Source organism: Balaenoptera musculus, chromosome 4 (genome assembly GCF_009873245.2).
Source record: "Balaenoptera musculus isolate JJ_BM4_2016_0621 chromosome 4, mBalMus1.pri.v3, whole genome shotgun sequence".
Taxonomy (NCBI): Eukaryota; Metazoa; Chordata; class Mammalia; order Artiodactyla; family Balaenopteridae; genus Balaenoptera; species Balaenoptera musculus.
The window spans coordinates 15,236,589-15,253,996 of NC_045788.1; the positions used below are offsets into that span (position 1 = coordinate 15,236,589).

General features: G+C 52.2%; 1 protein-coding gene across 1 annotated transcript in view; it reads right to left on the reverse strand.

Moving 5' to 3' along the window:
• RAB6B (RAB6B, member RAS oncogene family) overlaps positions 1-17,408 on the reverse strand; it is a 59,641-nt gene that overhangs the window by 27,579 nt on the left and 14,654 nt on the right. The window contains exon 2 of the mRNA XM_036851792.1: positions 4,903-4,961. Coding sequence (XP_036707687.1) covers positions 4,903-4,961 — 59 coding nt within the window. The remainder of the gene's footprint in view (positions 1-4,902; positions 4,962-17,408) is intronic.

A 17,408-nucleotide genomic window follows, 5' to 3' on the forward strand; every position in this document is an offset into this window, starting at 1 on the left:
CGCCATAGCGTCAGTGACGAGGCCCCAGTAAACCTATTTACTTTATTAAATCAACTTACAAATGTTACATAGAGAAACATCTGATCATTCTGAAAAGACCTGTAAGAACAAAAAGACTTGCTGCCAGATAGGCTCCTGGGGAAATGGCTTCCCCAGGTCAGATGCTGGGCCAGTAGCACGTGAAGTGCCAGAGGGGCCTGGAGCCTGGAGGGGTCTCCAACGGGAGCAGACTGGGAGGTGCTGGGACACTGTGTAGTGGGTTGAAGAGTGTCCTCTTCCCAAATTCTGTCCACCTGGAATCTCAGAATGTGACCTTATTTGGAAAGAGGGTCTTTGTGAATGTAATTAGTTAAGGGTTTCAAGATGAAAAATCATCCAGGATTTGGGGTGGGCCCTAAATCCGATGACTGGAAGTGGCAGGAAGGATTCCCTCCCAGGCCTTTGGAGAGAGCGTGGCTCTGCTCATTCCAGACTTCTAACCTCTGGAATTGTGAGAGAATAAACTTCTGTGGTTTTCAGCCACTTGGTTTGTGGCAATTTGCTATAGCAGTCCCAGGAAACTAATACACACCTAGCGGGGAGAGAGGAAAGCCCCCAGATCACTGAGGGGCTACGAGCAACTCAGGCAGTCCCTCGGCCTGTGAGGGCACAGTGGACACAGCCACGCTGTCCCCTTCCCGGAGGCACCGTGGGACCCAGGGCGTGCTCCAGTGCAGTCCTCTAGAGACACTCCCAGGAGCAGCTAGGTAAGCCCCAGCGGGCCGGGACCCACTAGGCTGCTTTCCTAACTTGTGCTGTGGTGGCAGGTCCAGGGACAGGCCGGGGGCTCTAGCCTTGGTTATCAGTTCATCTCAGTCACCTCTGAGATTTAAAAGTGCTAATGCCTGACGCAGCCTGTGCATCTCCAGTCATCGTCCCAGTAGGTAATGCTAACGTGCAGCCAAGATGGGGGACCCATGAGAAACCCCAGGAAGAGGGCTGCTCCCGGATTCTCCCCTCTCACCCCCAGCCACCACCTGGGGGCCGGAAACCTCCCATTCTGGTTCTGTTGCAGGTTTCAAACAGGTAGACCAAGGGCCAGGCCCGCAGGTGGGTTTCACTGGCCACTGGGAGGGGAAAGGGGGTCTGGCCCACAGAGAGGCCCATGTCTTATCACGGCGCAGGTACCAGGGGTTTCTTCTTAGTACCTTTTGAAAGACATTTTTTAGTTGGGATTTTATACAAGAGAATTGTTGCAGGCGTGAATCTCACCAGGCTGTAAGTCTTGACTTTTTGCTTCTTTAAGTGAGTGGATTTAGATGGGGTGACAGGTGGGTGGTGAGAGGCTGGGGAATGCACATGTCAAGAGGAGAACAGGTACACGTGTGTGCAGGGGAAGTGCCAGGCAGGAGGCGGCAGGAGACCCGCTCTCCCAAGGCCACAGGTCAACAAGGCGACATCTCCCCCGGGCCTGCCAGGAGGACAGGACCCCCGAGAGGTCTGGCGGGAAACCGCGCTCTGCGTGCCCGGGTCCTCATGCCAGCTCCTTGGGGCCTCGGGCATGTTCAGCCCCAGACAGAGGGAGGACTCGCTGCCACCCAGGATGAGGTTGAACCCCCTCTACCCTCCATGCCCGGCTCAGGGCAGGGCCAGATTCTGTGGCCAGGTCATTTTCTCCTACTTCTCTGCAAACAAAGTAAGCACTTGATAAACATCTGTTGTCAGAATAAGTGAATAGGGGAGGGGGGCGGGAGACAGAGCCAGAGACACACATAAGGATGGGAGGGGTGGAGCGGTGGATCCGCCCTGGGAACTTTCTGGGCACCTCAGCTAATCAAGGCGGTGGGGTGGGGGTGGGGGGGCGCCCTGCTGGGCTGTACTGGTTGGTACACAATGTATTTGTGGGCAGTGCTGGGGAGCGGTCAGCATGGGGGGGCACAACTGGGGACATCCCCCGGGGCCCTCAGGCATCTCGTCTACTACCCAAGTGCCTCTGCCACCATGTTAAGGAAAAGTAACATTTCCCCCTCTCCATCTCCAGAGAATTCATGAAAATGGGCCTGTGTGCGCACACAACTGGAGCCCCAGCCTCCCAGCCTAACTACCATCTTAGAGGGTATTGGGAGAGAAGTTCTACCTGCAGCCAAAAAAAAAGTCAGAAAAGCCTGCAGTGGGGAGGGACTTGGGCTTTCTTCACTTTTTGCCAGGACACTGGACATCGACACTGGGCCACTGTGGCCGCTCAGTCAGATGGAGTCTAAAAACCAAGGCAGACAGGGCCTCTTGAAGCCACTGTGGTGGATTCTGACACCAGCTGACACCAGCTGTGGGCAGGCCCTGTTCTGGACCCATGAATGCAGAGGTGGATCCGAGGGGTCCTGGCCTCAGCCAAGCTGAGAGCCCATCCAGCAGCCAGAGCAGTAGGAGTTCCTGTAGGGCTGGGAGGCCAAAGGAGCCCTGAGGACAGTGTGCGAGGGAAGATGGAGCCGTGGAGGGGTGCAGAGCATGAGGAGGGTCCTGACCACAGACAAACATGTGCTCTGAGCCTTGATGAGTCAGAGGAATTTTTCACAGCAGAGGAGAGAAGAGGGAAGGGCATTCCAGCAGAGGTGACACCATGAGCCAAGGCATGGAAGTGGGACAGTGTCACTGAGTGGGGAGCAGCAAGCAGGGAGGCCCGCTGGACCATGGGATATGGGACAAGCAGTGGGCCATAGGAGGTGACACTGGAGACTCAAACGACATGGGGAGGAGTTGAGGCTTTGATCCACACCAGTGAAGACCACTGCAAAGGCTCTGAGGCCATCTCTACTGCCCACCACTTCCAAGAACACCAGCCAGCCAAGAGCATCGCTTATTATCAATAGGACATCGACAAGAAGTATTGTAAGTAACTTAATATTTGAAAAATCAAATAATCAAAATAATATCTGTGAGATCATTCACTGACACACACACACATGCACATGAACACACACACAAATATGCAAATACCAAGTCAGACTTAAGAACTGAAGTTAGAGCTGTGATTCGGACGCAAAGCGACGCAGTAGGACTCCCCTTACAGGGAGGAGAGGGCTCTGCAAGCCTGCCGTGGTACAGAGCCTGGCCTGTGCCAAGCAAGACAAAGCGTGGCTGAGATATTCATCCCAGAGCAGATGTCCAAGGCTGTGTACATCCCTCGGGGCCCCATGTCCTTACCCTTCAGTCAATTCTTACCAAGTCCACTAGTTACCTGGTATTTCAGATGACAGCAGAGGAGAAGTAGGGATTTAGAGGGAGGCAGAGAAAGGGGCTGTGTATGAGGCAAAGATGCTGACTGGTCCAGAGTGAGACAGACAGACTAAAGAGTAGACACAGAACTGTAATCCGCAGTGGGCTGTGCTCTGCATGCTCCGTAGGTCCCGGGAGGTGGGAGACCTCTTAGCCCTGCAGTCCCCAGTGTGTTCTATAAATATTTATCCTTTGAGGACTCGATGACAAAAGGATCCCATGACCAAATACATCTGGGAGATTCTGCACACTACATCTCTCTTTCAGCAAACCAAAACCATACATTGATGTAGTAAAAGGCCCTGAGAAGTCCTGCAGTAGAAAAGTGGATTTACTTTCGTTCACCAGTGTTCCCTAAGCCCCGAACCCTTCTCCCTGCCTTTTTTTCCTCAAATAACACCTACTAACATCCCTTGGAACTACTATCTCACAGAACCCACTGGCTTAGAAAATTGAATTATTATTTGTGTCTGTCTTAAGGAAGAAAACAATATATTTTTTCTTAAAAATAGTTGAAATGATTAAGTTTGGTGCCTTGTGATAACAGCTTTAGTTGCAGGGGAAGTTCACTTCATTTGCTCATCAGCGATGACAGGAAAGTGAAATGTTACTGACCTTCAAGAGCTCAGCCTTAGGCTACGTGGAGCCACCTCTGGTTGATTCCAGACCACCCTTGAGAGCCAGGAGCACACAGGTCACTCTATCCAGCCTCCTGCCCATGTAGAGCAGTGCAGGCCCATCACACCAGCCTCTCCAGGGAAGGAAGTGCCCCAGCAACCGTGTGTGTGTGGGGGGGGGTTGTGGGTGCGTATGCGTGTGTGTGTGGGGGGGGGGGGGGGGTGTGTGTGGGGGTGTGGGGGTGTGGGGGTGTGTGTGCGTGTGTGCGTGTGGGTGTGTGGGGGGGTGTGGGTGTGTGTGTGGGTGTGGGTGTCTTGTGTGGGGGGGTGTGTGTGCGTGGGTGTGTGGGGGTGTGTGTGCATGTGTGCGTGTGTGCGTGTGGGTGTGTGGGGGGGGGGTGTGGGTGTGTGGGTGTGTGTGGGGGGGGGGTGTGGGTGTGTGTGTGGGTGTGGGTGTCTTGTGTGGGGGGGGGTGTGCGTGGGTGTGCGTGGGTGTGTGGGGGGGGGGTGGGGGTGTGGGTGTGTGTGTGCGTGTGTGCGTGTGGGTGTGTGGGGGGGGGTGTGGGGGGGGTGTGTGGGGGTGTGTGGGTGTGTGGGTGTGTGTGTGGGTGTACGCACTCATGAAGCTCCAGCGCACAGCCACGCTGGAGGAGCAAGTTCTCCTACTGCTCTTTCATGTCCCTCATTTTGCATCTTGCCCATCCTCCTCCACATGATGATGCCCCCAAGAAACCAAACACTGTCATGGTTTAGACCTGCCAGAACACAGACTGAAAGGTGTCTTTTCTCTACTGGAAACATTTCCCTTATTGAGGTTTGGATCTTCAGAAGGGCCCAGGGTCTTTACCGGGCTGGGACCAGTGTGCAGATGGGAAGCTCCTCCAAGGCAAGATGGATGCCCTAGGTCCCAGGAATGCCCCACTCTCATCCTAGCATCAGCGACCCTGGGAGGGAGGCTGGCATGGTGTCCAGCTGGCTGTCAAGGCTGCAAACACCGCGGGGCTTGGTGGGGGGCAGGGACCCAGGAACTCACCTGGTACGTGTTGTCGAAGCTGTCATACATGAACCGCGTGATCAGAGACGTCTTTCCGACTGTAAAACAACAAGAAGAGAGGGGTTTAGCCGTGATCCAAGGTAGCCTCTTCTAAACACATTTCACGTGACAAAAACAGATAATGAAACAAAAAAGCCCAGAGGAAAAGATGAGACGCAGAAACAGAAGTGGGAGGTGGGACCCCCAGAGAGGGACATTGAGGTGAGGCGGCCGAGTCTACACTGGGCGGGCTGCAGGGGCGTTCCTGCCAGGCACCAAGGAGGAGGCCTCCCCATGCCCTCTGAACTCTTACCACCCAAATCCAGGTCTTCCTTGACCCATAAGAGCCCAACTGATGCAAGAGCCATACATGAAGAATCAGAGCAAGTGTGTGCATTACAAGATGCTCCTGTCACATGGGCCCACGCTCACCTGGAAATACTGCCTTGCTCTTGGTCACAGGCTAGGATGGAGACATGCTCCTTTATTTCAGCCTGGGCACTGATGAGGAAGGTGGCTTTCCAAGGAACCAGGGGGCAGGGGAAGTAAAGGATTCCCCAGTGTCTCTCTTGGGCAGGACTATTTTTCATGACGTGTGCCTGACTGTCCAGCTCCTCGCAGGGTGTTTAGCATCCCCGGACCTTGCTGGGTAAATGCCTTCAGGATCCCCCGTCACTGTGACAAGCCTGAACTCCCCTGCACATTTGCAAATGCCCTCTAAGGGGCAGTAACACCTCCAACGGAGAACCACTGGTATGGCTAAAAGAACCAGGAAGTCTCTTGGGAATCCCATAAATGCTGCTAATTTCCCAGATTGCAGGGTTTGGCTTCTGACCTAACCCTGTGTAGGTCCCCTGAGGCCTGGCTGTGGCGGAAATGCCTGCTGCAGCGGAAATGCCTGCTGCAGCTTTTGTGAGCATCTGGGTGGGAAGGAAGGGTGATAGGAATATTTGTTAGGTCAGGCCCAGCATGGAGTGCTACTCCGTCCCACCGAGTCTCTGCCATGGCCCTGGGAGGCTCAGAGGGGGACCGGACCAGCTGAGCTTGGCTCAGAGCTCCTCGTGCCCCGGGCTGCTGAAGACAGATAACTCTGGCAGGGAACGCAAGAGAGCCAGCACCCAAGAGCTCTCATTCCGCCTCTCCCCGATTCTCGGACGGGATGTCCACAGGCTGGGCCTGGAAGGGTGGCTGGTCACTGCCTGGACGGAGCAGGGCAACCCAATGGGGTTCCTCTGGGAAAGCACTTGTAAGGGAAGGGCAACTGTCTTCCATGGGGAGAAGACACGCTGCTCGGTTCCAGGCCCTCCCAGACCTCGCCCTTCGGGTCTCTTCATTGGGCTGTTCCTGATTTGTATCTTTCATAGTAAAACCGTAATTGTAAGTAGAGTGCTTTCCTGAGTTCTGTGAGTTATTCTGGTGAATTATGGAACCTGAGGAGGGTCGTGGGCACCCCCACATTTGTAGCCAGCTGGTCAGAAGTGCGGGTGCTCCTGGGGACCCCACTCACAGCTTGTGTCTGAGGTGGGTGGCAATCTAGTTGGGGACTGTGCCCTTAAACCTGGGCAGTCTGACACCAGCTCAGAGTGGGTAGCGCCAGGACTGGATTGCAGTATACCCGCTGGTGTCAGAATAGCCTTGTTTCTCTTCTCAGTATCTCTGGGGTGAGCAGTAATACACCCAGGATCTCTTGTAAGTTTACCTGGAAACTGCCCTTTGAGCTTCTAATAAAAATTAAATCTGTAAAGTGCTTTCCAATTGTTTTAAATCTCCACTTAAACTCACACGAAGGTGAGAAGTGGGGGCTTCCCACACCTGGAGGATCGGCTCTGAGGCCACAGAAAGGCCTGGCTGGGAACTGCTTAGGGGACCGACCACAGGGTGAAAAGTGGAGCAACCCGAGCCAGCAGGAGGAGGATGAAATCAGGGAGCGCACGGCATCCTCCTTTTCCAAGAGACAGTGGAAAGTTCCTTCCTGCTCGGGAAGAGAGGTACTGCAGGGCCCCCTGGCAGCTCCCCTCTGTGGTGACACACAGCACCCCACACCCTGGCGAAAGGGACACGGTCCTCTTCTCCAGCAGGCTCTCCCCTGGGGCAGCTGAGCAGGCAGGGAGGAGAGACAGTGGAATCCCTAAAAGCCACTAAAGGAACCGGGAGGTTCACGGAGGAGCTGAGAGATTAGAAAGCCCTGCAAGGCTTCTCTGCAAAGTTGCCCTTCTTGAGGCGCCAGCCACTGCCAGTGGCTTCATAGTGGCTTGCAGGGTGACTGCTAGGTGGGAGGAGAAAATGCCAAAGAAACAAGTAGTGTCCTGGGACTGTGCAGGAGGAATTTTTAGGTGTGGGGTCCCGGCCAGTGCCAGTATTTTCTGAGCTTTCTCACAGTCACCATTAACAGGCAACACCTGAACCCTCTATTTACGGAGTGCGTCAGGCACACCCCAAGGCTGTGCCAGGCACAGACTTACACGACAGCAGTAAACAGAGGAGACGGGACACCCGCCTACCTGAAGCTTGCAGGACTTCTGTGTTTGCGGCAACGCTGTACTAAGCCCTTAAGACCACCCTGGTTAGTCCTCAACCCTGAAGCAGGTACTCATGCACCCCCATTTTATACAAGGGGAAACGAGCTGACAGCTCCTTGCCTAGGGCCAGAGCTGAGCAGGGCCAGGATAAGGTGGTCAGACCAGGGACTGAGCTCCTACCCCTGACACTCCTCAGCATCTTTGGGTCACGCTGGGTTTCAGGATTCTGCCGGGTCATTATTGCCTCCACTGTAGATATCACGGAGCTCCGGGAATAGCCTTGCCAAGTCAAGGCACCTTTTTCTTGCGATGGGCTGGAGGCAGAGCCTCTCCCTACTCAGGCAGTGCTTGACCCAACCTGCAAGGCCAGAAACTGGGAATTCAGGCACGTGTTGGGCAAACGGAGGGCTCAGCAAAGCAACGATGGATGGGTTAGGACACCTGGGGCCCAGCACCCCAACTGAGGCCTGGACTGAATGACAGCCTCGTTATCAAAAACCACTCTTCTAGGTGGTTTTTCTCATTTCTCAGAGCAGAAGCCCTCCTCTTCCCTGCCTCAGAGCTTCCCCAGGACCACCCATACTCTTTCCACGGTTGCCAGGACAACATGGCTGAGACCCTGTCTGAACTTGTCAGCGTGGCCTCCCTGCTTAGAGGCCTCTAACTGCTCATCCTCCCCGCGGCCTCAGTGTGCACCCTTTACTGCAGGCAAGTGTGCATCAACTCCATGGCTGGTGTGTCCTGTCCCGGCCCCAACTTGAGCCAGGCCTCCACCCTGACCCATGGCCCCGGGGCTCCAGGGTGGGGCTCACCAGCCTGCAGGGGACCAACGAGCCCTCAGAGCAGAGCCCAGGCAACACTATGCAGCACCAACAGCAGGAAAGGTGCCTCCATGCTTTGTCCCTAGGGCCCTGAGGCAGAGCTTTACAAAGGAGCCCCTCGCCCACTGCTGCCCTGGCATCACGTAAAGGAGCTGGCTGGGTAAAGGGGCCGCCCCATGCACTTCCTGACCCCACACCCCACCCTCAACAACCGCTCTGGGTGGAAGGTGCTGGAACCTGGGTATGAAGAGCCTGCACAGCCCACCTACCTGGCCACTCTCGTCTCACCGCAAAGAGCAGTGTGACAGCTGGAGCCGTCACCTGACTGGGCACCACCACTGGGCCAGCCAAGGGGAGGCCCAAGAGGGCAGCGCATTCAAGCAGCTCAGACAGGGCTGGGTGGGGGGAGGGGTGGGAGACCCTCCCCCTGAGGCCCCCCACCCTCCTGAGGCCCCTTGCAGCCTGTGGGAGGGCCGTCCTCCCCACACAGCCCTGTTCTCAAGGTCATACTGTCCCACTGCCCTTCTAACAACTGCCTTCGGACACCACTGCAGCAACGTGGCACTCTTTCCCAGGGCAGAGATTCAGCTCTACTGGAAAGATTTTATTAAAAATAAGCAGGCAATCATTATTGAGCTTTTTTCTCTCTGCTCATGGCTCAGCAATATTCTTATAATCTTCTGGTGGTTTAATCCCACATGATTAAGCAGGGAGACGTATTTTCCCTCTTTCACCCAAATGAGGGTGAGAAAATTCATTCCTGAGCACTTACTAGGAGCCTCTAGAAAGAAGGAATGGAAACGCTAACTCTTACTGGGATTCTGCTCAGCGCCAGACAAGAAATTCTTAGGTTTCCTCATTAATCCTCATCATGATCCAATGAGGTGGTTCTTATCCCCAAGGTCACATGGCTGGGAAGCAGTGGAGCTGACGTATAAAACCAGATATGACGCCAAAGACCTCACCTCATGAATGACATTGCGCTGGTTTATGGGAAGGTCTGATCAGCAGCAAAGCAGGAGATCACAAAGGGCGGGGGCCCAGGGGGCTGGGCATCAGGAAGGCTGCAAGGGCAGCTGTTGAACTGTGGCAAGGGGGGGTCAGAGGAGACCAGGTATTTTGGGCGGAGGGAACAGTGGGAGCAAATGCACACAGGCAGGAAGATAAAAAGCTTGTGCAAAGAGATGGGAGGCAACAAGATCAAGGTCATTTCCCCTGTCCTTTGTCTCAGGGAAAATGGGGCCAGACCAGGTGTGTAAGGAGAGGGGTAAACGACAAACACTGTTCAAGGAAGCTACGTATGGCCACTGAGTTGATTTAAACCAAAATCCATCTCTGGGCCAGCTGTAGAGGAAGGGAAGGGACGGACAGATAGAGGCAAGCCCGGTGGGCCAGGGTCTAGATGGCCAGGCCATGTGGCCACATCAAGGAGCACGATTCTCTCCCAGGGGTGGCAGGAGCTTCCTAAGGGTCTTAAGCAGAGAGGTGGTGGGAAAGGTGTGGCAGCTCATAATGGCCACGATGGCTCACAAAATATACCCCATACCATGTGCTCTTCTTACAATGTACCACGGACACTCTATCCAGAGGTAAATCTGCGGGCCTGTGACTGTGGCAGAAATGGCACCGTGTGTGACTCAAAGGCGAGGTTAGAAAAGGCAGCACAGCTTTGGTCTGGAGTGCTCCAGCTCCCTCACACTCTGGAAGCTAGCCCTTCAACCCAGCCGCCATGCTGTGAGGAAGCCCAAGGCAGCCTACACGTGGGAGAACCACATGGAGACACCCATGTGCGAGAAACGGAGGCCTCCAGCCAGCAGCCAACAGCCAGAAGACCTGTGGGTGGGCGAGCCTTCAGATGACTCAAGCCCCAGCCTTGGAGCCATCAAAGTGGAACAGAGGCACCCTTTCCCTGCTAGGACCTGCCCAAACTATAGATTCCTGAGCAAAGTAAATATTTTCATCCTCTTGAGCCACTAAGTTTGGGGTGGTTTGTTATAGAGTATTAGGTAATCAGAGCAACAGTTCTGTGCTTTAGGAAGAAAACTTACACTTCTAAGGGGGGAAGGGCCTACAGGGGCCAGATTGGGGGCAGGAATCCAGCGAGGGATGGCGGATCTCAGTTAAAGCAAAGGCAGTGGCGCTGGGGAGAAGTGGAGAGCAGAGGAGAGTGACAGGACCTAGTAACTGGTCAGACTCAGAGGAGAGCCCAGGACGCCTCCCTGACACCTGGCTTTGTGACTAGCACATGATGGGGCCATTCCTTAAGCCCAAGCAAACTGGACAAGGAGCAAACACCAAGTCATCACTCTGGATTCAGGTCACCCATAAAAGCTTTCTTTAAAATTGTCAGACCAAAGCACAAATACCAGCGCTACATTCAGAAAAATATCATTACATAATGATGGGTAATAATCATTCAACCTCATGAGCTGAGGATCTAAGCTTATTTTCCATTATTGATGTCACCACGGAACAGTCCTTTCCTTACCCACATCTAAGCTTCGGGCCCAGAGGTCTTGCATACCCATGGGCTGTCCCGATGAGCTCGGTTCCACACACCCTGAAGTTCCACCAGTGCAAGGTGGCCCTTCACAGTCAGCTAGCAGCACCCACCTGGACCTCACCCATGGGGGCCACTCACTCCCCCAGCCTCCCATGGGTCCCAGTCCCCATCTCAGTGGCAGGTCCCAGGTAAATAGATTTTTGTACATTCAGGTCGCTTCTAGGTAGCTGCAGAGGACGTGAGGCCTCTCTACTCATTCAACAAACACCCAGTGGGGGCTTACTCCGTGCTAGGCCCAGGCTAGGCGCAGAATTCACAGTGAGAAGCAGATGTCCTTCTGCCCTACAGCAGCCCTCACCCAGTGGCAGAGCCAGATTCAGGTGCAAACACCTAAGATGCGAGGCAACTTGAGAGGGGGTACCGAGAGGCCAACAAAAAGGCAAGGCCACTCTCTGCTGGGGAACTGCAGAAGCATCCTGCAGGCGGTGGCATTTGGGCTGGGTCTTGATTGGTGAAGACGAGGCATCAGGGGGACAGCATTCCCAGGAGAGGGACCAGAGGGGTCTGGTGATGTGAGGCTGAGGTGTCCTCCGCATACAGCTGTCCCTTACCCACATCTCGCCATGGCTGCCACGTGAAGCCAGACTCCCAGGGCTTTGGGGTCAGTGCCTATGAGAGTTCCCGGGCGTGGCTGGTGCCCGGGCCACAGGCTGACAGCTGAGTGGGCTGTGAGCCCCCAGACTCCCACTCCGACACTCTCTCACTCCAGGAAGGACCCCTCTCTGACCTGTCACCTCCACTGTGGGTGAGGGTGGAGGTGGAAAGACTGTCTTGAGGGCCAGAAATGGGGCAAAATGTGAGGCAGAGCGCAAGAAGTTCGCTGGAGACTTGGTAGAGGGTCTGCCAAGACCTGGCAGCGTGTGTCCCACCCCTGGGGTCCCCCCCACCGAGCCACACCCGAACCTTGCCCCACAATCTGTGCCCAGTTGCTCACTCACGTTTGCTGCCCACACCAGCGCAGGAGTGTCACTGGATGGTCAGTGGGGTCCCCACTGGTCCTCCTTGGGGTCACAGAGCTGGGCCCAGGGTGGCAGGCAGGAAAGATGTGGCAGACCTCACTGCCATCTCCAGGCTGCCCTGGCGGGCTGCCCACCTCTCAGACACTTGTGTTTTTAGGAAAGCAGTCCCCATGCCAGGGAAAGGGTCTCTGCATTCTTGGCCCATAGCCCCATCAGCCTGCCCAGGTCAGAGAAGGTCCGAAGCTGTCACAAGGTGGCCCTCGGGGCTGAAAAGGCAAATCTGCTTCCCCAGGGCTCAGACCAGCAACCCATTCCTACGATGGGCCCAGCTAACTCAGGTGTCCCATCAGCTCAGTTTCCAGAACACAGATGGGAAATGCTGGGGAGTGCTGGGAAGGGCCTGCCATGGAGGGGCCCAGTCCTCATCCTGATGCTGGGAAGGAGGCCAGTCTCTTCCTGGTCCAGTGTCCCTGCTCTGCAGGGGCCTGGGGAGATGGCTCCACCAGTCCCATGCACCTCCCTGCCTACAAAGTTCCCCATTCCTGGCCTGACCATGGGGTGCACAGCCCCCAGGCCCTGTGGTGATAAGATGAACAGCTGGAGACACCAGCTTCATCTGTCTGACCCTTGTTTCCTTTTGTTCTATTTTCACAAACCAGGAAACCCAGCCCTGCCCTCCTGCAAGGTGGAGAAGCGTGGGGTGCTGGGCGCCGGGCTCCTGCTGCACACCCCACCCTGCCACCTCATGCTCAGAAGAGCTGCTGCAGAATAGGGCTCTGCCAGCTCCTACCTGAGCCCTGAGGCGCCAGCTGGCTCACCATAGGCTAAATGAGGAAACACGTGAAAATCCCATTTCAAACCATCCCCCCAAAGACTCAGGCGGTAATTAAGAAATATGCAAAGCTCTTAATTGGACACTTTAATTAAGTGTGTTAATTCCCTCTGCCAGAGGATGCTCAGTCACCTGGGCCTCACCGGGGACCCAGGGAAGACAGAACAGAGGAGGGAGGAGGGAGGAGGGAGGAGGGAGGAGGAGCGGAGGGAGGGGTCGCAGGACAGTGGCAGGGGCTGGTCCGGCCCAGGCCCTTTCTCCTGCTCCAGCTGGGAGCCTGGTCCATCCCCGACGCTCTCGCTTCCCCACTGTCCTCCAACTGTCCGCATCTGCTCTGTCTGAGCCCAGTGATGCCAGGAAAGCCTGCCCTGGGTCACTCCCTCCCCCCACCAACATATATCTCACCTCTGCCACTCACTGAGCTAAGAGGTCATTATTCCAACGAGGTCAGGCTAGATGGTCTTTAAGGGCTGCTTCCAGTTTGAGGCAAGTGACAATGCTTACCAAGCCTGAAATGCAGCTAGATAAAAGGACCAAGGGAGGGGCTCATTTCCAGCTGTGGGCAGAGTCCCTCTGACCCTTGGGTCTCGCTAACCTTCAAACATTTCATCCCATTCCCACTCCCACCTCCACCGGCCTGGAGCCCTGAGAGCCCAAGAAGGGACTGTGCTCCGCTGTCTGCTCTGGTGGGAGGGCGGAGGGGCACGGAGGCCAGGGAGGGTGCACCAGGCTGCGCGTTGGCATGACTGCTGTGCCCAGGAGTGCTCGCACTCATCTGATAGCCTGGGTTAACCCTCTCCTTTTTTCCCCCACAAAAGGATCACCGGTGACTATATTATTTAAAATAATATCAGGATACAGTAGCTTCCTATCAATAACAATAGTGGATAGCTGCCCAATTCCTTTGAATGCCCCTACTGTGTTGGGGAGGTCTAAAGCCATCCTCCCCAATGCAAGAGCCTCCCTTGCAGCTCTGTTGTAGGCATCTGACCTAGACTTCGCCCATCAGATGCTCACGTGAGACTCACCAGAAATGACCGACATGAATCTAGTGAGGTGTGGGATGTCCCTGGATTCTGATGTGGGTTTCAACGTCAGCCTTTGACAGTACTCAGCAGAGGGACTGTGTCTCTCCCTGGACCCGTCCTGGTGTGACTCAGGCTGCTGCTCCAAGCCTGGTTCTCTGACTCTGACCCTCCCAGAGACTCTGCGCTCCCCAGTCATTGCTCTGATACACTGTCTGCTTGAATCAGCTGGAGAGTGAGAGTAGATTTCTCTTATTTGCAACTAAGAATTTTGAGAGGGATATAAGGGAAAGGATAAATAAGCTAAAAAGAGAAGGCTGGAGCAAAAAGTTTGTTCACAGACATACATCTTAAAGTATATTACCTGATCATTAAAGTCAGACTAAGGAACTGCCTGAGCTCTCTGGAGGTCAGAGCAAAAAAAAAAAAAAAAAAAAGCTAACGTGATCAACTGTACGATTCACAGTATTCATAAGACAAGACCAAACTAGTTGTTAATGATGAGATTGTAATAAGAGCTGGATAGCAGAAAGTTCTTACAGAGAGTCCAGAGCACAGAAATCATGCAGCAAATTTACGTTTATATAATTAATTGCATGAACATCACAGATGAAAATCAAGAATACTAACTAGACCAGACAACACTCCTGTCCAAGCCAATGTTCTCACTCATGGGCCCAGACCAGTGTCCCCTACAAATAAATGATTAAATGAAAAAACAAAGACCCAAGATGTTAGCTTCCAGTCATCAGATTTATCTTCTCACTGGAAACAATCAAAAGACAGACAAAATATATGAAACAATGATTTTCAAGACAGTACATAAGGGCAGTAAAGGACAGTAAACCCTGAGAGACATAAAGCAAATCAAGTGAGTCCCCCAACTGCCCCCAAATTGTTGCCTTGAGAAAACTTCAGGACATGGCACAGGGAATGGGGAGATAGAGCTGAGAGTCTGCAGAAAACAAGGCAGCTGAAGTTCACAAGAGAGGAAAGAGGTGCACAGAGAGAGAGAGAACACCAGAGGTCTGCGAAGCGGCTCCCTTAAGTCTTCAGCTGAGGACTGATCAGCAAAGGTGTGTAAAGAAACTGCTCAAGACTTGGGAAAGAACCACCCAAATGGATTAAAAAGGAAACAGTACCTGGCATCTACATAGGCCTGGGATAGTGCCTGTTCCTACCAGCCAGAGTGAAAAGCTTCCTCATTCATGGGACATTGGGAGAGAACTCTGAAGGGCTGTGCCTCAAGAGTGGGAAATAATTAGCCCCAGACTGAGCACCACTCCAGTCCCAGCTAACAAATCCTAAGAATTTATAGGAATACAAAAACCATCCAATACACAACATGACAAAATTCACAATGTCTAGCATCCAATAAAAAATTACCAGGCATGAAAAGAAGCAATAAAATAAATTCTTAATAAGGAGAAAAAAATCAGTCGAAACTGACACAAATGTTAGAATTAGCAAACAAAAGTATTAAAAAAACAATTATTATGACTGCATTTCATATGTTCAAAAAGTTAAACAGAGATGTGGAAGATATTTAAAAAGACACAAATCATCCTTCTAGAAGTAAAAACTATAACGTGGGAAACGAAAAATTCACTAGATGGGCTAGCTACAGATTAATCCCAGATTAAACGCAGAAGAAAAGATCAATGAACTTGAAGACAGAGTAATATCTAAAATAAAACACAAAGTAAAAAGAATAGAAATAAATTACTGGAACACTAGTGAGCCGTAGGATGACATCAAGTAGACTAACATACATGTATTTGGAGTCCTCGAAGGATTTGAAGAAAGTTTTACTGAAAATATTACAAATTTGAGAGAAAATGTAAACCACAGGTCCAAAAAGTTCAACGAACCCCAAGCAAAGGAAACATAGAAGACACCACACAAAGGCACATCATAATCAAATTGCACCAAATCAGTGATAAAGAGAAAATCATAAAAGTAGCCAGGGAAAAATGACACACTATATACAGGGAAACAAAGATAAAGAAGACAGCAACTTCTCCTCAGACACAATGCAAGCAAGAAGACAATGGAGCAATATCTGTACAGTCCTGAAAGAAAAACTTATCAACCTAGAATTCTGTAACTTTCAGACATATACTATAAAACATCTTCCAAAGACAAGGATGAAATAAAAACTTTTTCAAATACTCAAAAGCTGATAGACCTGTACAGGTAGTACTCCAGGAAAAAGTGAAATGACACCAGATGGAAATGTGAGTCCACATAAAGGAATAGTGAACACAGGGAATGGTCATTACATGGGAAAATGTGTAAGATTTCTTTTGTATCATTGAAATCTCTTTAAAAGATAACTGACTGTTTAAACAGAAATAACAAGAATATATTGGATCACAGACCTATGAAAACATAGAATAAAAATCTTTGTTACCTTGTCAGAAACCATGCAAACCAGAAGAAAATGAACTGACATCTCTGAAGTACTGAAAGAAAAATATTGTCAACATAGAATTTTATACCCAGCAAAAATATTTCAAAAATGGAGTTGATATAAAGAAGTCAGATGCCAAGACAATTTCTTGCTAGCAGATCTACAACACAAGAAAGGAAGTTCTTTGGGCAGAAGGAGCAAGACACCTACACACTCACGCTTACATCACACATGGTCAGCACACACACTGACAGGCCTGGATTTTACTCTTGGCTCTGCCACTTATTTGCTGTGTGACCTTGAGTTAGTTACTATCCTCTCTGAGGCTCAGCATCCTCATTTGTACAATGGAGGTGGAAGTGCCTATCTCACAGAAGTGCTATGAATCCCACAAGAGCAGTAAAATGTTAACATTCTGGGTGGAAGGCATGTGAGAAGTCTTCATACTAGTCTTACAACTTTCTATAAGCCTAAACTTACGTCAAAATAAAAAGTTAAAGGAAAAAACGAAATATGATGATTTTTTAAATTATGCACACACATACATATGTGTGTTATATCCCTGTCTCAGATTCTGCACACATTCAGGGAATGGCTTGTTCTGATTAAACATTGTGGTCAATGTGAAATTTTCCTAAGGAAATAGAATATAACTGTACTTGGCATCAACAGTCTTCACCAAGAACAGGGACCTAGCTGGGCATTGGGGAACTGCTGTGAGCCCTTCTAACCACAGGCCAGGAGATGGAGTAAGCCTGGACAGGACAGCTTGGTGGGCAGAACCCTGGCATAACCACCAGGTGCTCATGCTCACTTAGATGCATGCAAACACACACACACACACACACACACACACACACACACTCTCTCTCTCTCTCAATCCAGCAGGCACCAGAAGCCCTGGTGTGTGGGGGAACTCTCTAGTACCCCTGGTGTCTTAGCTACGAACCTGAGAACCTCATCAAGGATGATGTCTTCAGGATTTCTTGAAAACCACCTGAGCCTGAGCACATAGCTCATGTGGGCTGCAGAGTTCCTCCCCACCATGGCCAGCTCACCCACTGTCTGGACCCTCTCTACCTCACTGAGTCATCTTGAACACTCTTCTCAGCTTCAAAGAGGTGCTGGGTCTCCCCTCCAGGTCCCAACAGCAGCATCAGCACCTGCTAGCTTTGAGTGCTAGCCACTCTCCACCCCCAGCTAGAACAGGAGCCCCCGCCTGCGGTGCACACACTCTGGCTTGGCTTCCCTGGACAGCCAGACCTGGATGGGCAGGATGCACTCCATTCCAATTGGCTTGAGGCTCAGCCCAACTCTAGTCAGACCCTACGCTGGCCAATCATGTCACATGTCTGAGTAGCTGCATGGGTGCTG